This window comes from Venturia canescens, chromosome 2 (assembly GCF_019457755.1).
Source record: "Venturia canescens isolate UGA chromosome 2, ASM1945775v1, whole genome shotgun sequence".
Lineage (NCBI taxonomy): Eukaryota > Metazoa > Arthropoda > Insecta > Hymenoptera > Ichneumonidae > Venturia > Venturia canescens.
In genome coordinates this window covers 18280724-18307783 of record NC_057422.1, presented here as the reverse complement: position 1 = coordinate 18307783, position 27060 = coordinate 18280724, and the positions used below count along the sequence as shown (strand labels likewise).

The 27060-nt window shown below is 38.5% G+C and overlaps 2 protein-coding genes across 5 annotated transcripts in view; one reads left to right on the top strand and one right to left on the bottom strand.

Moving 5' to 3' along the window:
• The window catches only part of Ten-m (teneurin transmembrane protein Ten-m), a 366438-nt gene that overhangs the window by 285756 nt on the left and 53622 nt on the right, over positions 1–27060 (bottom strand). The gene's annotated exons all lie outside the window — the stretch shown is intronic.
• On the top strand, positions 11088–20616 carry LOC122405922 (sialin-like). 4 transcript variants are annotated; one of them, XM_043411001.1, is made up of 8 exons: positions 11088–11257; positions 11663–11775; positions 17037–17158; positions 17311–17599; positions 18247–18832; positions 18952–19084; positions 19376–19617; positions 19849–20616. In XM_043411001.1, the coding sequence occupies exons 3-8, from the start codon at positions 17155–17157 to the stop codon at positions 20047–20049; spliced, it is 1455 nt and encodes a 484-aa protein (XP_043266936.1). In that variant the 5' UTR covers positions 11088–11257; positions 11663–11775; positions 17037–17154; the 3' UTR covers positions 20050–20616. The 4 variants fall into 4 exon arrangements, with proteins under 4 accessions (XP_043266936.1, XP_043266934.1, XP_043266935.1 ...); XM_043410999.1 differs by lacking the exons at positions 11088–11257; positions 11663–11775 and adding an exon at positions 12906–13523; XM_043411000.1 differs by lacking the exons at positions 11088–11257; positions 11663–11775 and adding an exon at positions 15745–15882.

Sequence of the window (27060 nt, the reverse complement as noted above, 5' to 3'; positions counted from 1 at the left end):
AACGTCCGAGCCTTTTGGCTTTGGATGGAGTCACGATAACGCGTTTGTTACAAAAAACAAGGCACAAGCAAAAAATAACGACCATAAATCAAGCATCAAGAACTACGATCCCGACCTCATTTCAAATTTACTAACTTTCTCACGTTCACTCCTTCCGAGGTGTTGGAACTTTCAGGTATGAATTTATTTTCTTACTGTATGTGGATTGAAAATTTCTGGTACTTTGTAGAATTATCATCACATCTCTGGATACGGTTCACATTTACTTCCACCAAATAATATCTCAAAAGAAAATTTTCCAATTTATATGTTCTCTCTGTTACTGAAATACGAAGTTGATCACGAAAGGCGATGCGAATTATTGATGAGTAACTTCTCAATCATTCTCCTTGAGGCAGATGGTGTCTGTAGGATCGTATTTTATGAGTGTCTAAATTGGGTCGATTTTTACTTCCTAATTAAAGAAACTTTATCACTCTAAATTAATGTCAGAGTTATTAATTCAAAATTGTAAATAAATTTTTTTCAACTTATCTCATGGCGAATGAAATTACAAGCCATTAATTGAACAGAGATCCATGACTGACAGAACCCAAAATTTCATTCGTCCCTGGCGAAAATACTATAGCTTTTTATGTAAAAAAATCTCATTAGCGAGCACAAAGAAGAAACAAAATACCAAAATAAAAAAGTGTGAGGTTAAACGAGTGCTCATTACCAATTTCGTTCAATCTTTAGCGTAATATGTCTTTATTACTAGTAAGACAATCGTCTCGAATTTTTTCCGGACCTTCGTTATATACTTCATTGTTATTGCATACTTTTTATAAACTTCGTAAGAAGCCTTCATTCGTTATATGGAAAGATAAACGATTTTTCACGCATAGTCACTATATAACTCTGTGTGTTTTTCTTCATATTTAAACACGTTTATCTAAATAACCAATAAGACAAACCCTTCCAAATTTGACATGCGTGTCAGTCGACTACCTACTGAAACTCTGTGTCAATTTCAAAACTTTCTTGAGAAAATCGTTTCGTGCATGAACTACCTTAAAATCTCATGAAATTATTTCTTACTCCGATATTCCATTGCTCGCAAAGTTCCATCATAAACCCTTTGCAGTGTTGTAACAACACAAAGAATTTTCCAAATACGTTTCCGGATGACAGAAGGTTTACGAAAAGAATTAAAAAAAAATGAGAAAATCAAAAACTTGAAGCATGCGTCGAACGAATTTAGAAGTGCCGGGTGGACAAGTTTTACATTAATATATAAGCGCCGGTTTACGTTATCTCATCATTAACGATGCATCGATTCTTGCCACCGACAACTGTGACGGCTCTCGCGCTTAAATATTTCAACGTGAAATGTCGCCTGGCGTGTGTATTACCCCATCGATGTATGGCTGAGAGAGAAGGCCGAAATGAAAGAGACACAGTCCAGATTCCCACGTGGGTTTGGACTATGGATACGGAAACAATCGAAATGGTCGTTCGCTCCATGTTCATGGACATGCATAGTATACACGTTTGACATTGTGTATCGACCATGGGAAATCCTGGAATCTCACACCAGAGCTTTCCCTACGTACTAAATCTATCTGTGTTTCAACTGTATTCACACGAATCTATGTCTGTAGATTTGGGTTATATACAAGCATTCGAGCAAGTTCCGATTGTCACAAATAATTCATCCTGATAGACCTTCCTCTATTTTTTCTATCTTCAATATTTAATTGTTACGACATGGTTAGATTGCGTCAACACTCAATCCTTGTTTAATTTCTGAAATACTAAAAATTTTCATTGGTACCTACTGCATAGGGATATATTGCAAACGCGTGGTAGCGAATCGAAACGAGTGCATCTGGAAGAAGGAAAAGAAAGTAAAGATTTGGTGAGTGGTTATATCAGGAGTCAGAGAATTTAAAAAACACTGTAATTATGGGATTATTAAGAAAAATCACGCGTCACTTGTGACTCAAAGAAGCAATTGAACTTTTTTACTCTTTTCATGATCGAAGAAACGGATAACATTTATTCTCGCAAATATTAAAATTCTGTGTAACTCATTTGTTGAGATTGATAAATTTTTAATATAATGACAGCGGTTAAAATACTTTCTTGGTAAAATCGTCAAGCAAAATGTAACAACAGCCATTTTCTATTTATATTTTAAACCAGTTGGCTCATGCTGTTGTCAAACCTCCCACCGTTTATGTCGTTATTCCTCGTTAGCCTCAAATAAGTGTTTTTCTTTTTCCATTCCCAAGTCATTTTCACCGGTAACAAGACTTTTTCAACACATCATTGACATCTAAAAACATTTTCTTTTCTCATTCTCGTTTCTGGCTCTCCAAAGTTGGGAGGATCCCGTTTCATTAAGGAGGGTGGATCACGAAATCAAAATAATCAGAATTTTATAAAATTTGGTGATAACATTCTTTGGCATCAAGTATACAAATACAATTTTTTTTCAAATTTTTTTACCACATGGTTATCGAATAATTGAGCGTTAAGGGTGAATGATACAAAAGTCGAAATAATTAGAAATTGATCAAATTTGGTGATAATGCTCTTCAACATCAAGTGCGAAAACACAAATTTTTTCAAAATTTTCTTCTGTTTAGTTATCGAGTAATTACACATTAAAGCAGATTTCTTATGCCCGGAAACGCTATGCTTATACACGTGAACTTTAGTGATCAATTACTCGATAACTGTACAGAAGAAAAATCTTAAAAAATTTGTATTGTCAAATTTGGTACTAAAGAATATGTTCACCAAATTTTATAAAATTCTGATCATTTTGAATTTTTTTATGTTTTTAGCATGGTTTAGCATGGCAACATTGTATCGCCTGTGCAATATATCCTTAAATCGAAGTTCTTATGCACGAGATGTATACCTGTATATGTAAACTCTATGCTTATACACGTGAACTTTAGTGCTCAATTACTCGAGAGCTATGTGGTAGAAAAATCTAAAAAAATGTATATCGTCTTATATATTTTTAAAGAATACATTTACCAAATTTTATGAAATTCTTATTATTTTGAAATTCTTTATATTTTTAACATGGTTTAACATGGCAACATTGTAACGTCGCGATCCACCCCCCTTAAGATGATGGATCAGTCGGTAATCACACCTCGAATTTTTGAAATTGAAACTCTTTGACATCGTTCGTCCGATTAAAATTATAAAAATGTCATCGTACGCAGCACGATTGCAAAAATCGATGAAATTTGTATTTTTTCGATCAGACGAACGATGTGGAAAAATTTCCTTTTCAAAATTTGCAGCTATCTCTCTCGCACTCACGGTTGTGATTACCGACTGATCCATCATCTTAAATCCAAATCGTCGCACAGGGAGTGTGCCTGCCATAAGAGCCCATGTGTGCCTGCCATAAGAGCCCTTTTAAAAATGTGATTTTCGATCATTATTTTCTCGCCAACTAGACGGAAGATCCTGTAATAATTCCGGGAACAGATGCACGCTGCATATTTCAATCATATTTCCAAATTTCAACTCTCAAAGTTGGAATTTTCGATTTCCATTAGATTCACGTGAACTTAAAGAAATAAATTTGTAAAGTTTTCAAAAACAGTTGAAAAACATTACCCCTCCTGTAAAGACTGCATGTCTGAGAGCGATTCGTCATACGCATAAATGTACTTGTCTCTGCGACTCTCATTACGAGAAAGCATCACCTTTTTATTCCTTTTTGCGGAGTTTGTGTTGTTTTCACAAGTACAAATGTAAATTTAGTTATTGATAAATTCTTTTCGCCCATATCATCTCAAGCTCCAATGTAGTTGAGCTCCGATGAAGAGATTTTTTAACGACGAGGCATGGCACAAAGGGGCGGATGTTTACTAAAGAGTTTGCCCTTCGTTGGTAAGTTGTGCGCTCTTCAAGGTTCCACTCTATCTTGGAGACTGCTGCTGATGGCGTTCATGATGATGGTGGAAGTACAATTTGTCAAATGCTGACAGTAAGCCGCTAACTTCACCCCGTAGGATCATAGCTCATCTCAAGCAAAAGTGGTGTGCAGGGACGGGGCCGGGGGGAGAAGAAGATTGGTGTCTTCCTCGTACGATGCCTCTCTGTACGCCGCGTTTCAGTGTCAGTCTGTCTCCCCGCTACGCGCTCACGTTCACGTCAACATCGTCCGCTTCTGATGACTCTGGTCCCCCGCCCTTCTGTCCCTTTTGGTCCAGCATCACGTCTCCATTGGGCAGGAGATATTCGGAAGATCGAAAAGCTTCTATTCGACCGAAGCTCCGACGTTATCGATCGAATTTCGACATCATTTTCACCAGGCATGCAAATGGATAACCCTCTTTCGAGGCTGCTCTCAGTCCTGTGAGTTCATCCGAAGTTAGATGACGCCGTAAAGTTTCTGGGAACTATGTCGCCCCGGTATACCGGGCACCAGATGCGATTCCGATTGCCCATCAGAGTACCGCAGACCACGGGAAGTGAGAATCGTTATGTACATACACCCAATTCTCATTGTACAGGATTTTCCAAAAGTAGTACCGAAATACATCGACTAATGAGATGCTGACCTTCGTAAGGAAAATATTTTTTCAACAGAGGTACTAAAAAGCCCTCAAAAGTCTCGTTCGCCAGCCCGTTTCATGGGTGGGAAGGGAGAAAGAGAAACGAGTCTGTGGTGTGTCTGCACTATAAATTGAAAAGACACTCCGATGACTTCGTAGTTCGCTGATAAGTAACGAAGCTTTTGAATGAAAATGGAAAAAGACCTTCTTTTAGAAATTTGACGTGCTTTCCTAGTCGTTCATTCCGAATACACGTATTTAGGAACACTTTGCATAAAAACATGAATTCTACAAGCCCTATAGTTCGTCGCCTCGCTCGGTAATGGGGGTGGGAAGAGATATCTACCCTAAAATCGTCGCGACGCGGACATCACAGTTGGCAACTCGCCTGCGGTTATTGGAAGCATACAACTGATTTCTCTCCTCCTCCTGCTCCGCGTCCTTCCGCCAATTCTCCTCCACCTCGAGCCAACCTAGCCTCCATCATTCGCACTCTCTTATCCCTTTCCACGAGAAACTCTCCGAACGTTCCGACTATTCGACACGGACCCCAAAGACAGTTTATCAGCGGATTCGATGTGCCCCCGAGTGAATATATAAACGCGTTCTTCCCTACTTTCATTTCGCACTCTATCGAGCATCCTTCTGGTCATTCTCATCCCTCTTTCAGATGAGTATTCGCGAGTACTAAGATTCAATACTTATTGGATAGAGCCGATTCATATTACTACGAATTGGAATGAACGCTTCGAACCAGGAAAACAACTTTTTTGTCTCATTTGCAGAACATGTAAAATATTATACTTTTTATGCAAGGATAATTACGAAGATGACAGAACGGCAGAGTTGGTCATTCTCGTCAGAGTCGAATATTGCCATTGATGAAAAAACTGCTGTTCAACTGACAGTAAGCGAGCTGTCCACGTGCTTCGAAATATAAAATTAAACATAAATCTATAAGTAGAAGTGATGAGGAGGTTTCTGGGAATAACGAAATGCCGAGCACACGAAATATACGAAGAGTATGGATCAGACGATTAACTTCATTTGGAATTTTCGAAATCGAAATTTACTCTCTCGCACTCGCCGTTGTTATATATCGACTGATCCATCCTCTTGAGGAGGAACATCAGCTTCACGTCAAGTGAGGTTATGAAAATAGGAATTCGATTTTTTTTATCCAAGTTATGTAAACTCTTTTTCCTTTGTTTATACGGGACCCAAAAATGACGTATTTTTGGGGCTAATTAATGATAAAAAAACGACAGAATGAAACGACCTGCAAGTTTGCACACGTTCTTTAGGGTTCAAATTGTAAAAATAGTACTTTTTTCTATCCTATCACGATTTTTTATTTGTTTTTGAGTATGGAAAGATGGGGCCTGTCGAGTTATTTCCTATGCGTGAGTGTTAAATATTTGAAGTTTGGAAATTATTTACTAGAAAATTGCTGAATCGAATGGATTGAATGTTGGAGAGGCTATAGAAAATATATCCAAAAATATATTCTAAAAGTTTCATTAAGCTATCACCATCAGAGAAATTTCATTCCCGAAAAGTATGCTTTTCACCGTCGATCTCTGGAATTTCATGACATAAGAAAAAGAAGTAATCGCACATCGATTACCCCGAACCTACTACAAACCGTACGAAATAGAATCATAAAAATTGTTCTACGTGAAGATGAATGGCACTCATAACACAAGTACACAGCACTGGAATACGACTTACGTAAGGAAACATTGCTGCGTGTCTGCGTTGAGCCCCTGCATGAAGGTAAATCTAATATCCATCTTTTGCTGACCCAGCTCCAAGCGAAAGAGTAACGAGAAGCTACGCAAATAAGAAATGCACTCGCGAGTTATAAAGAGCAAAGGTTGTAAGTACTTTTTCTATTGTACAAAAAAAAATTGCAAATTACCTGGCTCTGGGAACGCGAAGTTCCTTATTGAGCCTGCCTGCTGCATATGCCTGTAAAACACATAAAAGTAGTTTCATTAGATCGCTTAGTAAATAATAGCTCCGCGTATTGAAATAAACTCGAATCGCTGAATTTCACTTGTAAAGAAAGTTACATTTTGGAAGCCCAGTCTTTCTTTTCGGATGGAACAGCAGATCTGATGTCACTGTATGAATGACAGGACAAAACGAACGTCTTTCTGTTACGAATGCTCTAAAATTGATTATTCTCGTAATTATGTTAATTAGAAATTTATTTTAGTAAATTTAAAATAAAAAGTTTTATTTTTCATTTTAATAATAATTTTCATTATTATTTATTCATTTAATAATATTTGCCATTAGAATAGTATTTAAAAATAACAATAATTTTAATAATAAAAAAAAGTTAAAATAAAGTTACACAAATTTTGCAAAAATGTCATTTGAAGTTGGAAAAAGAAGCGAAAATTTGTTTCAATATGAATCTTTGAGTAATTCGGCCGCGTAAGAAAACAGACTTAAAAATAGTACGTCATCGTTCGAGTCTCATGTGCGGCGAGAAGAGTATACACAGAGGGCAAGCCTCGTTAGCATCGAAGAGATTTCCGGCTGCTTGATTACTCGTGTGTTACTTTTGCTCGTGTGTCTTAGAGGAACGTTAATGAGCATCGAGAACGTGACCATTCGTCTCAGAAGCTGTGAATGAGCAACCCACCGAATAAATACATACGTAAATGTATAGATATATATAAATATCTGTGTATCTATACGTTTGGAAGGAAATCTTCCAGTACACTTGCGAAATGTGAATCTCGAGAGGTGAATAACGACGAACGTCGTCAGAGTAAAATCCTCATCCCCCCTCCGCCCTTATTTCCCTAACCCATCAACGACATGTCTCGAGTGTTCGCCAGACCCCGTCGTCGTCATCAACGAAAGAAGAGAAGCCTGTGAATTTCTCAGGCGAATCCCCCCTTGCGACTCTCAAATGATATCTCTTGAGTTGTGTATGAAAATTCATACGAGAGATTCGGCCAGGCGAAAAGGAGTGAGAATTAAGTACGTTTGACGTACAACACGTTACGATAAATGTTGAGATTCTCGAGATGCTCCACATTTGTGACGTTCCCTGTGAAAAGGCCATGAATGCAGCATCCACTTGCGAATGGATGAGAGAAATTTGTTTGACCTATCAATTAATTTGATCTCGTTGAGAAGATCAAATACATCGGTGCACCTCGAAGTTGATGGAATTTCAATAAATGAATTTCCTTCATCATTCTCGATCTACTTGAATTGCAATTGGTACGAAAATTCTACAAAATATTCTCCTAATTATCGCGAATAATTTTGATTTGTAACGTTTTGTGAAAAAGATGAGAAAGATTTTGAAACGTGTGTGGAGGAATTGATTTGAAAAATGTACTCAGTAAATTCGAGGTGATTTTTTTTCTTTTGGAATTTATATAATGTAAAACAGAGGCTCACGAGATGAACTCTTTGAAAGCTCGCGCGTACACGTCGCGTCGAAATATAATAACGTACCATTAAAATCTAATGCGTTTGTTGCCATGCTCGTCATTCTACGAACTCGATACAACCTAATTAACTCCCCTTCCCTCCCACTCTCTCTCTCTCTCTCTCCTGCTCTCCCTATCTGTCCTGTTATGTTGAACCTGATAGTACTCACTACCGATGTAATTATATATCCATTCCTGCTTTTGATGCAGCTTTAATCTAGTTCCAGCCACGTGGTTTGTGACATTCACTCTATATACACCATGCGATTTTGCTCCCTTCTCGTTGGCCATTTTTTTCTCCTGCCCTTGTCCCTGAAGCCTTCATCCTTGGGGTCCAACCCTAATTCCGTTTGACAGTCACCCTCGGCAAGGGGCAGAGTTTACAGTTTTCGCTTATAGTTAAGAATTTCGTTTTGAGTGACCTTATAAAGTAGAAATATATAACCAAGAAAGAGACAAGATATATTTTGGAAAAAGGAATGGATGGGGGATTGGAAACCGTGCGGAATATTGAAAAGAAGTGGAGAAAATAACTCGTGAGAAGCAAAGACAAATGGAAAAAAGAATAAAGGAGGGACTAAAAATAAGGGAGAAGGCAACAATTAAGTCTTTGTTCCTCCATCGATTGTTTGGTGTATCGAATTGATTCTAATTTTTCAGGCAAGTGTCCTTGTGACTCTAAGAACGTACATTTTTTACAGTACTTCGACTATGACTGTATTTATATACGAGTATGGTCGATACGAACATTCTTGTAACCATACTAGAGTAAATTTTATTTTCGTTTTCAACACCGTTTAAAATATCACACTTCTTAAGGTATAACTGGATGGACAGGCTCGAGCAAAAATTATATCTTGATCGGAATTTCCGTACTTCGTTATGCAATAAAAATCTTAAAAAATTCAACAACATTTGGAAAGCTATGAACAACGATTATCAATAATAATATTGCCCAAAAGTTAATAACAAATTGTTTAAACAATTAATTATTCAATAATTTTGCGGTGACCTATTGTTTTTTTTTTACGAATCGAATGTGTCCATTTTTCTGAATGCTCATGATTTTTTTCAGAATTTTCATGGATTTTTGAAATTGCCTTTTTTAAATTTTTTAAGTGTCTCTATTCGTACATTTTTGATCCAGCAACCTTGAGACTTTTCAAAACTGATGGTAAATATGTCTTCTAAAACATATCCAAAATTCAAATTTTTTTAAATTTTTTTCAAAATTTTTTCAAGAAATTTCAAAAATCCACGAAAATTCTGAAAAAATTCATGAGCATTCGAAAAAATACACACATTTGATTCGTAAAAAAAAACAATAGGTCACCGCAAAATTATTAAATAATTAATTGTTTAAACAATTTGTTATTAACTTTTGGGCAATATTATTATTGATAATTGTTGTTCATAGCTTTCCAAATGTTGTTGAATTTTTTCAGATTTTTATTGCATCACGAAGTACGGAAATTCCAATCAGATATAATTTTTGGTCGAGCCTATCCATCCAGTTATACCTTAAGTCTGAATATTTTGACTTGCACCATCATCCATTGATATTAGTAATAGTGAAAAAAAACAATTTGACGAAATTCAAAGAGGCCATCAATTGCTCATGAGTTTCAGAATGAAAAAGGTCTTTGATCTGAAAGATTCACTCAAATCTTCGAAATAAAGAGACAGTGCCAGCGGATCCGTCAGATGTGTTGGAAAAAAATGTTGCGAGTGATGATTTATATAAGATAAGATGCACTTCGATTGTCAGGAACAAAGCCAAATAATAATAATAATATGATAAAAACACAATAAAGGAAAGAATAATGGAAAAAAATAATTAATACATAAATGGAAGAAAAGGCGAAAGAAAATGGAACAAAAGAAAAACAAAGCAGGGATCGAGGGAGGAAGAGAGGGAATGAAAAGGAAGTTGGTGTTACAAGATCCAATAGTGTGGTTCAGGATTGTTGGAGGACTTGATGTATGAAGACTAGCCTCGAGGCTAGCCACTATGCTACGATATGTTTTCTCTCTCCCTCTCTCTTTCCGTTGCTCTCTCGTTCGTTCTCACAAGTGTAACGAGGTCCAGCGAGCACAGCCGCCCTTGTGCTCGCTCTCCATAAATTGCACCCTTTCCCAGGCTCGGAGCCGACTCGGCGCGTTAATTTCGTTAACATCCCAGCACCAGGAGAGCAAAAGAGATAGAGAGGAAAAGATATAGAGACGGAGAAGTGGCCGAAAGAGCATAGAAACGAGAGGAGAAAGAGAACGCGAGTTAACCAAGAGAATCAGGTTAACCCGGAACTGGGCACTGGCTCTCCACTTCTGCGAGTCAAGTGCAAATGAATTCTGACATCTCGAGGATCGTGACATGGGAAAGTACATGAAAATTGCCTAAGAGAAAAAACAGAATTTATCAAAAAACGAAAACGTGAAAGGTACAAAAAATTAAGTGAGCTGTCAAAAATCAAACATTCGAAGGTCAATTTTCTTAACGTGTTTACGAAGATCAAACGAAAATGAATGAAAAAAAAAAAAAAAAAAAAAAAAAAAAAAAAAAAAAAACATCTCGTACATGAATGCGTTGATCTCGAGCCAATTTCCTGTATATCAATGACAAGAATTCTTACAAGATTTACATACAACAACTTTAACACTGATATGATAATTTCTGAATAATAATAAAAAATTCCCCTCCGGGTCGGAGCTAATCCGAAGCCAAGAACGAGGGCTGCAACTGACACTCCGTACGAGGGCTTCGCTTATCTTTCATGATACCTAGTATCGAATTCTATTTCAACTATGATTACTTTGAATAAAATATGCTTAAAAACGGAAGCCATGCAGAATTAATCGAACCTTCATTTTTTCGTGGCTCGAAACCAACGAGTCTCCTTTCAGAATTTCTGCTTCAATAAGAGGAACTTATACTTCCGGAATTAGTGATAACGAGGGGAAGGAATCTTGCTGATTGTTGACAAGAGAGGAGAGGACACTTCGTCTTCGCTAGTGTCAAGTGTATCTCATCCGAGATCCACGATTGTTGAAACGTCCTAATATAATATTTCGCAGAGTCAGTCGGTCCCTGACATTCCGTGAGACTATGGGAACATCAGCGAGATTCGTGCCACGCTGAATATGTGCTTAGCTTGCTCATACGTCCGTTTTCCAACTTGGCACACGACGACGACAACGACGGCGGCGAAGAACGTGTCTTTCTGAGTGAGTGTCACGTGACCGAAATCCTACGGACGTATCTTTGATATCGTTGTTCGCCGTTCTTTTTATTTCCCATTTCTGCGTGACGAAAAGTTCATTTTTTAAGGCGTTTCATTCTCTTCGTTAGAGCTGGTTTTTATTTTACATTTGCTCTTCTCGACAAACATAAAGTTGTTTTTTCTACGGCTCCATTATTTACTATCTTATCCAGTTTTGTTATAATGGAATATTGTCAAAATAAAAATTGTAAATTAGTACTGGAATGGATTAACCCCCTGTACCAGCAGGGCCAGAATTTGGAACGGGAGGAATCGGAAGGTCGGAAACCAATTTTTGAGCGTTGTTCTCAAGGTTATCACAAAATCTGAAACTCCAATTTAATAATTTTGTTTGCCTATGTCATTCTAGAGAATATAGAGAATGAAAAGTTCATCCTCCACTTCTATTCGTCCCAGAGACATGGCGAATTAAAGTTTCGCCAAAAACGCTGGAAAAACACGGGAAAACACCGTGGAAAATCGGTAAGAACATCCGATGTTTTTTTTTTATTTAATAAATTAAAAAAAAATTGGCTAATGTTGAACCTGTTAAAAACAATAAACAATAAAGTTATAATCAAGCATTTCGAATTCCATAATGAAAATCCCGCATAGAGTTTCGTATTTATCCGCGATCAATATTTTAAATGAATATTTCAATTATTTTCCATATTCCAGTAATTACAAACTTGACGTTCATATTTAATAACGATTTCTGTTCATTGTTATTTTGTTCGTTGGTTATTTTACCAGGTTATTTTGAGCGAGGTTATTGGGGCCTTAGCATATACATGAAATTGTATTGAAATAGTAAATGACAACGAACTATGGTACGAGGTACGATGTAGAAATCTTAAATTTGAAAAATCAAATGACAATATTTTAACTACTCTCGAAGTATGTCAATCCCACGTACAAGCTTTAGTATTTATCACTTATTTTTTCTTCAAACTTTTATAGCGAACAAAATACTCATTCACAATCTTGCTGGCTTTTCTGATAGTTTCGAAGATAAAGAACGAATGTGCATATATAAATTTCCGTTGTATTTCCAACGATTTTCCATTGGCCCTGTTGTCGTCTATCCGGATCGTGCGTTGGTAATCAACATTTTTCTGTGGTGATTTCGTGAGTTATCGTTTCCGAAGATTACGTAGGATTGCGATAGTTTCGAGATTAACGCCCCCGCATGCAGATATATTTATGTGCGTTGTTCTGATTTTCTCACAATATAGACTACGACGAATTCAAGGCCACAAGTAGAAAACTGGCAACTTTAAAAGCAAGGCGATCCAATTTAGTCCACTTCATAATTCTTACAGTGCGTATGAATGTTCTTCATTCTGTTTTGAGTATCTTTGTAAAAGCCCTGATAAAAAAAAGTGTGTCACCACTTGCAAAGATGCGCTCCAACATGACCTCAATTAGCTATAATCTAAATACAAGAATGAAAATAGACAGAGAAAAGGTGCACAATCAGCCGAGTTAATCTGCTGATTGCAATTATTTGTCGATCGTATATGATTCGGTGTTTAATCACGTGATTGGAATTTGATAAGATTGTGGAACATAAGCCGGTAACTCAACTCTATTTTATGAGGAATATACGACCATAAAAAGATTAATCCATCCTATAAAATGCATGAGTACAGATTGACGCCTTTTAACGACATCAAAATTGTTCATCAATCGGAGCAATCGCGATGGTACAACACAGCCCACTGTGACTGAAAAAAAAACCAAAAAAAAAACAGGATTTATCAATGAGTCGAAAAAAAAATCTGTGAAATAACGGTGTAAAAATTTCTAACCAGTGAGAAGCGAGGCGATTATCATCAATTCTCTGTATCAGTGAAGTGCGTGGATAATTTAAGCTTGATAAACGATTTCCTACGGACCGTCACTCACAGCCATGTGGCACTGCAACTTTAAAAACAGTTTTCCCGGTCGACTGATAATTCATTTTCGAAAAATCTCAGACTATATTTGAGTGATTAATTGTTGTGTTTGCGAACATCATAATTGAATAAAAAACACGAAGTGTTTGTCCCCAAACAAAACGTCGGCAGAACTATGCACTTGTTTGTTAAAAATGCCTTGTGAAACGAATGCTTGATGCGACGAAGAAAGGATGGAATGTAAAAAAAGAAGTTATTTGGAAAAATTCTGATCTCGTTTTCCAGTAGATGCATCAAAGAGTGAATATTGTCGAGAAGGCACCTTATATTAAGGTATTAATATTAGCGATTCGAATCAGGTACATCAATATGCATGTAAGTCGACGGGTTGGGTCGGGGCTTCCCTTTCGAGATTAGCCAGGGTATCATAATACTTGTAAGCCATCGGACACGTTAAGCCGGATCGTGGTATGATTGCCTGCTGCAAGTTGGTGCAGCTACGAGCTTCAATCCCGCACCCTCTGTTCTTACTCAACCTTAAGGGCCCACCAAAAACCACTTTGCCTTTAAATCTCATACGTTCTCGCGCATTATTACGAACATTCATTAATTCAAATAATCCCCGTGTAATTAAACGATGTTCATCTATCGTGAAATTCATTATTTTATTTATCTATTATTCTAATATTACGTTGTCCTCGTTGGGACGAGTAACGTTGAATAAAACATTGATTTTACAATCAGAATTTATTCGTATATAAATGGCATGATTTACATTCATCCAATTATTACGCCAAATTCATTATTATTCCAATCGCAGTTTTACATTCGTTTCTCTAATATTTACCGGCATACAACCTTCGTCAAAAGTATTGGGAAGGTGAGAGAAGACCCAAGACTTTTTGCTGTTGTCAGGCCGCAGGATTTTCTAGGATTTCGTGGCGATCGGGCAAGGCAAAGTGCCTAGAAACGAGGAAACAATTTAATCATTCAAGATTTTGTTTCATTATTTTATGAACTTCCGGAGAGCCGTGCACTGTCCCATGTTTGCGTAATCGTCGTTTGGCGAATAAGCAGTGAACTGCGAAAGTGTCGAATACCTTCGGCCAAGGCTGTATAATTGTAGAGGTAGATAAATAAAATTCAATCACGTTCACGAAATTGTCGTGGGAAAAAACAAAAGAATGATAAATGCTCCGATCTTAAGGTCCATTGTTCGCTGGGATCGATCGTAATCTGCTGGCTGCGCAGCTCGTTCGAATTTATTTTATTTTTTCGAATATTCCTTTTCTCGTAAATATTTATTGAAGTAACCACATGAAAATATCAGGAATACTCCTTGAATAAACTTATTGCGATAAATTTTTCCGTAATCGGTATTGCGATCTTTGCGGGTACTATAGAAGAGGCAGAAAGAAAGAAAGAGAAAGGAAGAAAAGAAGGAGAGGGACCTTTGAGGTCGTCGGTGAATATTCATCGGGATGTCGCCTTCGACGTTCCCCTATCTTTCAGATCGCGGTATCCCGTCGGGCTACATCGAACCTCCCCCCACTTCTTCACCGCGTCACTCCCTCCTTCCTCGAAGAGCATCGGTATGACTTCCTTCTAGTCGATTTTTTTATTTTACCACTTTTTGCGTTCCTCTCGCTCTCATAATATTTTTGGCTTCTTCGAGCATTTCTCCTCTTATCAAAACGTCGATAATGCAAGGGCACTGAGAGTGCGGAGAAAGTACAAGAATCAAGACCAAATAAAACCTCATTATTCGTACCTAAAAATAAAATGATCCGCTCTGAAAAGAAATCGTTGTTACAACTCAATGTCTGCAGTTGATATTTTTGTTGCTCGATCTAACTAACATCCGCTTGGGATAAATGAGGAATAGTTCATTTATGCGAATCACTAAATTTTTGTTTATGTAAATTGACTAAACGAGTGAAACCAACATTTTTCGACGAACTCGAAACATTTGTTTATTCCTAAAGCACTGAAATATCTAAACGGTTTTGTTGAGAATGATAAATATTTTGTAAATCGAATCATACTGGTCAGTTCAATATAACACAATATTTTTTGAAATGTATTATTATGTTAGCCAACACGATTTGTGCAAAGTAGCAAATAATTTTGATAGCCAAGGAAGATCGATATCAAAAGCAGCTGAAATGCTTCAACATCATATCAGCACTTGAAGTCTTTATTCTTCGAAATTTCGATAGCTTCAAATGTTTATTTTGTTACCCACATGGCAATGTGGTGGCCAACAAAATAATAATTGAAACTAATAATTACAAAATATAATTTAAGTTTACAATATTTTTGTGCAAAAAAATGAATTTTATTCGAGGAACAACATTTTATTTCAGTGCACAAATAAGAATGGCAATTAAAATTAAAATCATCAAATTGACCATCATTATTTTCCCATTATTTAGCATAATTGCACCCTCATTATTCAGTTTACATTATATTCTCATTATTTTATGTAACGGGCTGTAGGTTACGGTGCGCGTGATTATTGAGCAGTTTCGGATCGTTGCTCAAGTGACAATCAGTCGGTGCTGATATTCGGTGAGGTGCGCTTGCGATTTTGTGCGTAGTGTTTACAAATTTATAGTATTGCTGGATATGAAAATGTTGGTCATTGTGATTTTCAGCGTTTGTTTTTCTTCTCATTGAATACTTGCATGAGGTGAGAAAAAAAAGTGTTTTTTGGTCAGGTGATGAAAACGAGGAAAAAAATAAAAAATGACAAAACGATAAACGACGAGGTAATCCGTCATCGTTAAAGTTTCAAACGGTGACAGTGGGTATCTGCAACGGTTTGGTACTCGTTTAGTGGCAATGCGGAAACATGCCAGGAGCTCACGAGGGGGAGGAGAGGTGGGTGCAAAAGAGGATGGCGCAGGGTGGGAGAGACTGACGACTGTGAAAACTGTGTGTAAACGTCGTCGAGCAAACAAACGTTTTACGGTCGTTCAATAGAGAGTCTCCCACCGTATACGCCGACGATCGTAATATTTTGTATGTTTATGTGAGTGTACGCAGACATCCGTGTGATGGATATTTCAAAGGAACGCACAGTAGAACTTTACAACACGTGTATAACGTATCAACGAATACGAAAATGTTTGCTCTTATCTGAGGTCAATGGATGCCTTTTATTTCCCAAGGATTTTCTATTTATTTCATGCCTTCATTTTTCAGATACTTCTCCTACTCGAGCGACGAAAAATTTCGACGTTTGCCATTATTTTTATCTTTGAATGAATTCATTCTGAGAATTGTTGTTTCGTAGTAATAAGTTTTAATGATTTGGTCCGTTCGAATTGATTGGGTACAGTGGTCCAACGTTCACTAATTGAATCACTGACTTATTCATGTTCCATTAAAAAGGTTTCGGCGGTCTATATTCTAATTAACTCATACTGTACGCTATTTTCAAGTCATTAAAAGTCAGCTTCCGGTTTAACTGATAATCGAGTTTTCGAAATCTCGTTTAGAGATAAAGAAATAGAGGAAAAGTAACGTTTTCAACACATCCGTTTCGTCACAAAACGAGTTAATAATTATCAGCAGCCCCAGGATATTTTCTCGTTATCGCGGCAACAACTGTCGTGGGTGGCTCTGTCATTTTTATCAAATATAATAAACTTTTCAACGCTCGTGCTGCTTATGCGTGTCAGTTCTTCAGATACTCCTTCTCACATCGATGCCTTTCGAATGGCTACTTTCGTCAATTTTCTTCTTCTTTTGCTCATGAAAATCGTGCCGCTTACACGTCGAATTTCTCCGTTATTAATTATAACTGTGAATAAGTGTTGTGAAATTTTTTTTCATTTCTAGGCATGCCTGGTGACGATCTAAATGTGTCACTTTTGACAGGAGCTCATTGGGTGAAGTTGGTGCATTCCGATCCCAGCAGTGAATCGATTGCTCAACGATAAAATCCGATATTAAAATAATGGGTGAGGCATAGTAGTATTTTATGCAGTGAAACTTTACACTTTATTCATAATTCGCAACCTATAGATGAATTATTAACACATTATTTTCCCTCGCATAATGCACTTTTCTACAGTCCAGGCTTTTTTAGAATTCATTTTCTTCTTTATTTCAGCCGGAGTCGTCAGATTCCTCTTTGCAATAATGCTTTGCATAGCAAACATGATAATTTACGGTCTCAAAGTAAATATTTCAACCGCCATCATCGGAATGGTAAAATCGCATAAAAATCACAGCGGTGATGCCTTTGACGAGTGTCCAGATTTTCAGCAAAATGAGGATCTCTCAACGACCGACCTCGATGGACCTTTCGAGTGGTCCAGCACCCAACAAGGCTTGGTCGTCAGTTTGTATTTCGCCGGTTATTTTGTGGGCATGTTTCCTGCTGGATATTTCGCCGATCGGTTCGTTACTTTATTTTTTTTTATATATCAATATCAAAATTATTCAGTAATATTTACTCAGTTAATATACAAATTGGATTGGCCCATGCAGTCGGTAAACTCTCGATCGAAAAAAAGGAAAAGTTACCGAATTAATAAACTCTGCTTCCACAATTGATTAGTCAAGTTATTTCTTCTAAATATTTATCTTCACGGTTTAATCGTTGACTTCAAATTATGTTCAAGTTTTTTTTACAGCATCAATTCTCAGTTTAACAAAATAATATTTATTTTTATCGACACAAATGATCAACTCGCAAACGAATCGTCGAATTTGTTTCCTTCAATGTCAGTTCATTGCTCTCCTACCCCCCCCCTCCCGTTCATGTATCGGATTACCTAATTACTGTTTCCGGGTCCAAGTCCATCGAAACAAGCATCTAATGAGCAAGGAATATTTATATTGGAGCATGATTTATTCACTAAAATTACAGAAACGTTTCAACCAATTGGAATCAGTTCAGAAGTTCACTGTTAGGCTTACAAATAGAGAAAATTCTAAATTCACCGAAATATCAGCGAAGCTTTGCCATCTTCATATTGGAAGGCGAAGGAACGATGGATTAGCTGGATTTTTTTTTTACAATTGTACTGATTTCTTGTTGCAGTTTCAACACAAAATGGGTGCTCTTAATCTGCATATTCTTCAATTCGATATTCACGCTGTTGGTGCCATTGGCTGCGAGCAGGATCGGAGTACTTTTGGCACTAAGATTTATTACCGGTCTCGTGAGTTCGGCAAATCTTCCGGTGGTAAATGTGCTCGTTGGTAAATGGGTCGTTTACGAGGAAAAAAGTATGTGGGTCGGAATAATTTATGCTGGCACGTCACTCGGCACTGTAATATCGATTCTCTCATCTGGTCTCATAATGCGATATTTAAACTGGGAATCGATTTTCTACATTCACGGATTCCTGCCGCTCATCTGGTGTCTCGTGTTCGCATTTTTTTTCGCTGATTATCCCGAGGACCAAAAATTCATAAGTGAGAAAGAACGCAACCTTTTAATCAAATCTTACGGCCATCGGAGCCCTGGATCCACAAATATCCAAATACCGTGGCGAGGAATTTTCACTTCCGGCCCATTTTGGGCCCTCATGCTCACTAATACACTCGGAAATTTTTGCTGGTATTTCTTACTCACACAATTACCGCTGTACATGAACAAAATGCTCAGATTTAATATTACCTCGGTGAGTCGAGATGAAATTTATCATTACTATTAACAATTACAACCAAATATTATCAGTATTAATTTATACTTTGCTACTGTAAAACTGTTTTTTTTCAACAGTCCATTATGCTTTTTTAGAATGCTGGAATAAGCTGTATTCCATATTTAATAAATGCTTTTACGAATCCACTGCTGGGAAAAGTGTTGGATATAGGAAGAAAACGAGGCTACTGGACGCAGACGAATGCACGAAAAACTGCCGTAGGAATAAGTACGTAATTAATTATAAAATAAGCCGAAACATTTATTTTTAAATGAAAGGATTTTGTTTCCATTTTACTTTGCGATTTCGAGACAAGCTAATGCAGCATTCATACGTTCATGGGTATTGATTAATTAGTTTTGGTAGCACGTTCAAAAGAAGTTAAAAAAGGCTGAATTTTTAAAAATTATTCAACGAAACCATATGCTTCCCTCAAATATCGATTCGGACCATTATTTATTCATATATTTGAGCTCAATGATAAAATTAATGAAAATTCATTGTTAATGCTCCATCCAGGTTGTATTCCACCGAGTATTCTACTGATAGTGATCGCGTATATTGGCTGTGAACGAATCGCAACGACTGTCATGTTAATTCTCAGTATAATTATTTGTGGAGCCATTTTTGTTGGTCACCTCACCAATCACAATGATCTCGCTCCCAATTACGCTGGCATACTTATGGGAATCACTAACACTCCTGGAACCATATCAGCTTTTGTGTTGCCAGCTTTGGTTGGGGCTATCACAGCAGAGGGGGTGAGTCTTTTTTAAACGAAAATCAACAAATTTTTATTTGTATATATCCGCGATTGGCGTCAATTTCTCTATATTTACCTTTATTTTTTAAAATGTAATTTATTTGGCATGATCTGGTTCTACGAATTTTTTTCACTCTCGCGTTCGTCTGTTCAGAGAACTTTTTATTACCGTACTAATTTATATTTTTTTCGAAATCTTACATCCAATGGAACGTGATTATTTTTCCAGCACACGTTTGCCAGGTGGCGCATAATTTTTTGGATAAACGTAGCCGCCCAAATGGCTGCGTTTTTCGTGTTCTTATTTTTCGGCTCAGCTAAAATCCAAGATTGGAATTACCCGGACGGCCAGCGCCCAACTGTTGAGAGCACAACCACAAAAGCAAATGACAATAATCTCGAGTCATTAAGTACAGAAAAAAAGTCTTGAATAATTTTTTGCCATTTTATTTTCTACGTCAGTGGATTGATTTTTCTTTCCGGTTTTTTTTCCTGCTTGAAAAAATACCGATAATTATCGGAAGTAGAGGCGAGTCAAGGAGCTTAAAATACGCCCATCGAGAGAGTACCACAATTAGTGCAAGGGACCACCCGCGCTTTGAACAGCCAATTAAGTCGCGAAAAAAAATTGTAATGAAAAGTATAAAAAGGCAAGAACAAATAATGAAAAAATTCAATAAGAAACTAAAAATCTCCTAATTAGTTATAATTTCGTCCTCATTCATATCGCCCGACTCAAGAAAATCACTGAAAATGAATGAAAAATGTACAAAAGATATTAAGATTTTTAAAACAATCTATTTTTATATCTGCTTAGCACTTAATTGATTTTTTAAACTCTTCGTCTATGAAATAGAAAATTAAATGAAATTCAGGATCAATCGGACTCATCAGGCATCGTATTTGCTTGTCGATTTATTTATTAATTGCGAGTTTCTGTACCCGCAAGTAATTGCGAAATTGTTAAAAATAAAATTTAAGAAAATAATCGGTTAAATCTTGTCAAGATAAATGCTGCGATTTTAGTCTAAGAGACAGTCGAGCGATTATTCGAGATACGCTCTCTTTTTGCCTCTCCTCCTTTTCCTTCCCTTTCCCTTTCCCTTTCACTAACCCAGCTCCAGACCGCACCGTTATTACTAGCGATAAATCGCCACATTTAATAAGAGCCGCGTGCACGCCATCCAGGGACGGGTGCGAGGATCACCGCGGGGTCAGGGGAAAGGGCAGAGGAGGGAGGGAAGGATCTGATCCTCCAGAAATGGAGGAGTATTCCCTTCCCGCTTTCCTTGTCTCTGAGTAATATAGAAAAAGATTGAAGAGAAAAAATGGTGAAAGTGCAAGATCGAAAACCGAAGAACCTGCAAGAGCTGCAAAATTTTTACCTCGCGAATCAATCTTCAGTTCTTAGATTTACTCAATCTTTTTATTTCCCTTTTATCATACCTTTCAACCGGGATTGAAAATATTGAAAAAAGTTAGCAGATCCAAAAGCTTTTGCGAGTTCAAACGAACCGCCATTGTGATAACTCCGGAATCGAGTTAACTCGAATCGACTCTGTTTTCAATTTTTGAGCAACTTATCGTTCAGGAAACTGAGCACTCGACCCAGCGCGAACTATTCGACAGTCAAGTATTTCGTCACTTTGCGAAGCGGTTAAATGAAGTCCTGCCGCTGGGACGACCCGAAAAAAAATGTTCGAGCCATTGATCACCGGTCGAGAGGAACCGCTTTTCCAGCGAGCAGGCTGAAGTTCATTTTGTGGATTCAGAGAAAACGTTTTCCCGCTCCAGTTTGCTTCAAAAATACACATTCCTTTTCCGTCGACATGCTCAAATTGCAAGTATTTTATTAAAATAGTGATCGCAGAGGCGCTTTTCAGGTCGGTATTCATAGGAGGATGCGCACTCATTTCGTTTTATATTTTCGACGTTCCCTCCTATCCATCTGCGAGCTTGTACAAGTCCAGAGTCCAATATACTCGGCAGCATTTTCTCTGAGTTTTAGTTCGTCATTGCTAAAAACTCGAAAAATTTGGCTCCAACTCAGCGATCGATGCGCGCGAGCGCCGGTGCATGACAAACTGGTAAACTCGATAAAGTTTTGACCCCACCCGAAGCTGCTTAACTGGGACGATCCCTGGAAGCTTACACCGACCGCGCACCCACGGCTGGTGGGTGTCCCTCAACTTATTTCCGTGATTCATCGGATCATAAATCCGTCAATCAGGCCAAGTCAATTTTATTCGTTGCGACGTATTTTCTGGGATTTATTATCTTTATAGCAGGAAGCTTAAAATTTAGTTTCGGAGGCAAAGAAAAGTATAAAATAGCCGATCCTTTTCAGGACGAGTAAACATTTTTGCGGTCTCGAAAATTCCCATTTGAAATTCGGCCGGTTAAAAAAGTATGCATTTCCTGAAATTTACTATTTCTTCCCCGCAACGTAGACGCGGATGGAGGGAACGTTTTGCGAGTGTACGAAGGTAGCTAGGAAATCGATTTAGTCGAGGTGGCCGCGGGCCGATGTTGAATGTGGGTCAGTCGTTGAAAAGGGAAGTGAATTGTACGTTGGAGAACATCGAGGGGGTTGTAAAGCTTGCCCAGGATGTGCAAGAACTTGGCAAAGGGAGGAAAAAATGAACGAAAAAAGAGAGTACAAAAGGCAGTGGAAGAGGAATGACAAATTGCTCGAGTCAGCTGACTATGGTAAGAGCGCGTTATCATGCAGCTATAATCCTCAAGGAAACTCGTGCACAACGAGTATTTACCTCAAAGCCTCTTGACCAATAGTTTAACTTTGGACTGGATGCATATCAGACCAGTGGTTCTTATCAGCGTTGAATCATCGCAGCAGAATACAGTGGTAATTTTATCGTTACTTTTTCTCATCCAATTTCATCAGTTTGAACTATCCCCGTGTAATTTCGGCGGACTAGTTTCGAGTAATTCCAAAACTCGAGCTAGCCCAGAATAGTCTCAAAATGAGCCTCGTTCCACTGTTTCGGGGTTCCGAGAGATCCTGCAATTGGTTCGCAGGATCTCAACATTTAGTTTGCAAGCGTCGAAGGACTCGCTGAATCAGTTCAAGACCCCTTAAAGCTGGCTCGAATGGCCCTGATTTTTGAAACGTTCCATTCGGCCTGTGGATTCCAATTAATGGAAAATTCGCTGATCACATCACCGAAAAGGATGACTGCAACGTACTTCCAAAATTTCCATTAACATGGCCTTGCTTCTGTGCCACGTATTCTGCTTCTAATTATAACCGGATTTGAAACTTCTGACGTAGATTACCTCGAGGCTGAAGTGCACGCGATCAGGCATGGGTCTGTTCGATATTCCTTCGTGAGATTGAGAACCAGTCACGCAATTACGTCTCGGGGAGTTAGAGAGCAAGGGAGCAAAAGAAAGAGGGCGATAAGGCTATGGAAATAGCTGATGATAAACCGTGGCAAGGGCAGTCGCAAGATACCTTGAGAATTGACAAGGAAATGTGGAGCGCGTGTTGGACCGCTGTAAATTCAGCGCACACGATATTCCACGCCCAGAAAAAGCATTCAGTTTATTCGACCAAGATCTCGTTCAATCGAATCAATAATTTATGCTTCGACTGCGTGGAGAGCGACGAATTCCATGGCGGGTGAGGTTGCCGCGGAAGTCGAAGTCTCATGATGCATCTCACGAGTTTTCCCGAGTGAAATGCACCACGAGTCGGAGCAAATGCGGCGAATCACGGGCCAAAAATCTCTCCTTTTCGCACGTGTTACATGCATCATTTTTCGCAACGCTTGCCTCGAAATTGCGATTTGAGATTCAACAACAACCGAGCAAACTTTCATTCCGAATCGTCAGAATGACGCGCGAATTGACGTTTTGCTTCGCAGGCTACGTTCCAGTTTTCCCTACGAATCCAAAAATATCGAAGGAACAACTATTTTCCTGAGCAATTTTAGGTTTTTAAAAACGTGGGGACAGAGAGTCGACTATAGACGCGTTCGCTCCTTCGATACTTTTCGAATGAATACTAATTAAGTGTCCGTCAAATGAGCTGCTCGGTATCGCCCAAGCACCGCCTTGCTCGCCCCTGGAACAATAATTCATGCCGAATATATTTAACCCTCTCCGAGCGTGCGTTGCTTCTACGCAACACCCAGGCCCCATAAAACTGCAACGGTCAGTAAGGCCGGGGTTCTAACTGGCTCGTTCCATCAAGCAAGGTTAGATTGCACCATAGATTCTCCTAAACCAAGAGATAAACTGCTTTAACCGATCAAAATATGAATACGAAGCCGGCGTTTCGTGTCGAGTTGGCGCTGTGTGAAAACGTGCTTTAGTTATCGCAAAAGAAAAGTGAGCACACATTTGTTTTTTATATTCCAAACGTTATATCTTTTCAGAGGGCAGCTAATATGATGTATTTAAGGTGTTAGGTGGTAGATTCATTCGTAAATTTTCCTGATTTTACAAAAACTGAAGTGTCACGATGGATTCGTGAACCAGAAAGTATTTTGAGATAAAATTATGAGAAGAATAATTTTCATTCAAATTGAAATAGGCCTCGGTCTGAAAGGGTTAACAAAAAAATTAGCCAGCCCTTATCTCCTTCACTAGCGTACTAAAAGCTCCAAATGACTTTTAATTTGAAGGTTTTTTCCCTCCAAATTTAGGATACAAGTTAAAAAAGAAAGAATCGTTTCTCGTTCTTGCTTCGTAAACACCTTGGGTAAAATTTACCTAGGGAAATGGCAAAGAGCCTTGGGGGTTGTATAACATCGTTCATTGTTGTGCGTTCGCACTTTATTGTTGTTTCAATTACCTTTGAGGGAGAAGGCATTCAACCCTTCGGCGACGTTGACGGTCTCTCGGTTATTAACTCACCTACCCTCCTTCCTTTTCATCCACCTCTTCCATCCCGTTTTCAGCCCTCGCACTCTTTTTTCTCTCTCTCTCTCTCTCTCGCTTCAATTCGCTTCTGCTTCATCCCTCCCGTTTCTCTCACCTCATCCCACTCGGTTTTCCACCCCCGCAACCCCTTAGATACGAAAACCTCTCCACCTCTCGCTCCTTCATCCCCCGCGCGAACTCAGCCTCGGAAGTCAACGTAGCTTTGCGCCACTAGTCTCACGGCCTTATTACGCATGCATAATTTAACGTCCTACCAACAAATAATAAAGTTTTTGCATACTGATAAGCTAACCATCCCCCAAACAAGCCTGATTTTGCTTGACGTATAGTTCAAACTGTATCTTTCTCTCTTTCCCTCGCTCTCTCATCTCTCTTATCCTAGTCGTGCGCATCGAGGAACAAACGAAATTGGCGCTGACACATTTTCATTTGAATTTCTACCCTATGGGCTCCCGTATGTGGCAACTTTGCTATAAAAAGACGAAATATTTTCGTGCCGCTTTGCATTTGTGACTCAGCCGAGAAATCGCCGAGAAGACGTGACTTTGAAAAAAAATACTGCTTTGAATATGGTAATAATTTGAGGGAATAAGAATTTTTAATCCCAAATGAATCGTTATATTTACAATTTAATTTTTATTAAATAATTTTCCCGCTATTTGAAATGGCTCGGAAAAAGTGCTCGAAAGAGTATCAAAGTGGAAAATATATACATTTCGGTCCGTATCCATCGGGCTGAAAAAACGGCTTTATTTTGCGAAGCGCATGAAATATTAAAACATGTTTTAGGAAGGAATAATCTAGGTCAAATCTCAAACACCAGCATCCCTTAATTAATTAACTCTTTGCAGCAGTTGGCCAGGAAGAAGAATAAGAAGAAGGAGGTGAGTTGGAGGGGATATATAAAGAAAGACGGAAAAGGAAGAGGAAGCGAAGGAAGATAGAAACAAGTACGAAGTATAATAGAAAGCTCAAGTATCTCCAGTACCATCCACTTGTGTAGCAGGGTGGAAAAGAGGGAGTCGAGAACTAAAGTACGAAATGATTCGTCGAGGATAGGGGATGAAAGGGGTTGCCCCTCGGGCTTCTATTTACATGCATATAGTTCAACGGATTCTTCCGTTCTGAAAATACCGGAAATATAAGTTGAAATAAAAATATTGTAATTTTAATTGATTCTGATCAAGCTGAACACAGCGATGTCTTGTCAGAAGAAGGTCCTGAAAAAATGTGTTCGACAAACGAATTTATTTGTTTTGGACTCTAGAAACTATTTGAATGATTAAACCGTCGCAGCTCATTAAAGACAGGACGTACCATTAAGGACGTACCAAGCGCAATGATTGATGAACTTTTTTATTATCACGATAACTGCAACGTTCATTAATTAACTTGTGCAGGGAGCTAAGGAAAGAAAAAGTGGAATTTTTTGTATCTTATTCGTGTAAGGAACGATGCTTGGCTGACCAAACCGGAAGTAAGATCTACCACAAGAAGCTTCATATGTCAGAAGGGAAAATGAGGGGAGGAACGTGACCCCACGTAAGATTCAAAGCTGAATGCCTCTGATCTGGACTAACGGGCAATTAGTAATGGAACGAACGTGGCAGACACATGCTTGGCACTGCGACATGACGTTTCGGTGATTTTCACTCACCGGATGCTCTTCAACGCTCGCCATTGTGAAAACATTTCTTTCTACCTACTATCGTCACTAGCTTCTGTGACGATCCAACCGGAGTCAATGAAAATAGAACTATTTCTCATCGTTCCTAAAATAGGAATATCACTTTACGTCCAGATATTTCAGGCAGCTTATTATCCAGAGCTGCCATCATAGTTAATCCCAAATATAGAATCATTTCCGGATGAGCCATCGATGGAGCTTGCATCATCACACTTCTATCGTACCATTCGTGGCGGAGAGATCAAAAGATATGGTGGCACAAGAGCAGGCCGGTGGAGGACTACATGTTGGACCGTCCTCTCCCCCTCCTTCTCCTGTTCCACCATTCAGTCAAGAAGTCTTTTCGTTGATCTTCTCATATCCTTGGTTATCTCGATTCCTGCGTATAACTTCGTATCCATCGATGATGATAGTGGAAGGCTTCGTTCACTGCGTGCTGAAGTCATTGGTGGTGGTCACGCAGAATTAAGTAAGATGAAAGGAAGGCGACCGAAGATTATTTCGTATCCTGGATGCAAATTATTGGAATAGTCCAATCTAAAGTTGACCTTGGTGCGGAGTTAATCTTACATTGTCGAAACTATATATCCGGTGGGAAAAGTTTCCAAGGGCAATTTTGTCCAGACAATAGTGCTATTTCCCGTCGCTGTCTCGTCCCGGCTGCATCTGCAATTCATTTTCCGTGCGCGGATTTACAGGTACATAGTAGAAATGAGAGAACGATGAAAGAAGAGAAGAAAACAGGGCCGGGCAGGAGGGGCGGAGGTGCGCCAGATGTGGGAAGAAGAAAGAAGAAAGTTGCTGGCTCGGAGGTATTTGTTATGCGTGAGTGGCAACCAACTGAAC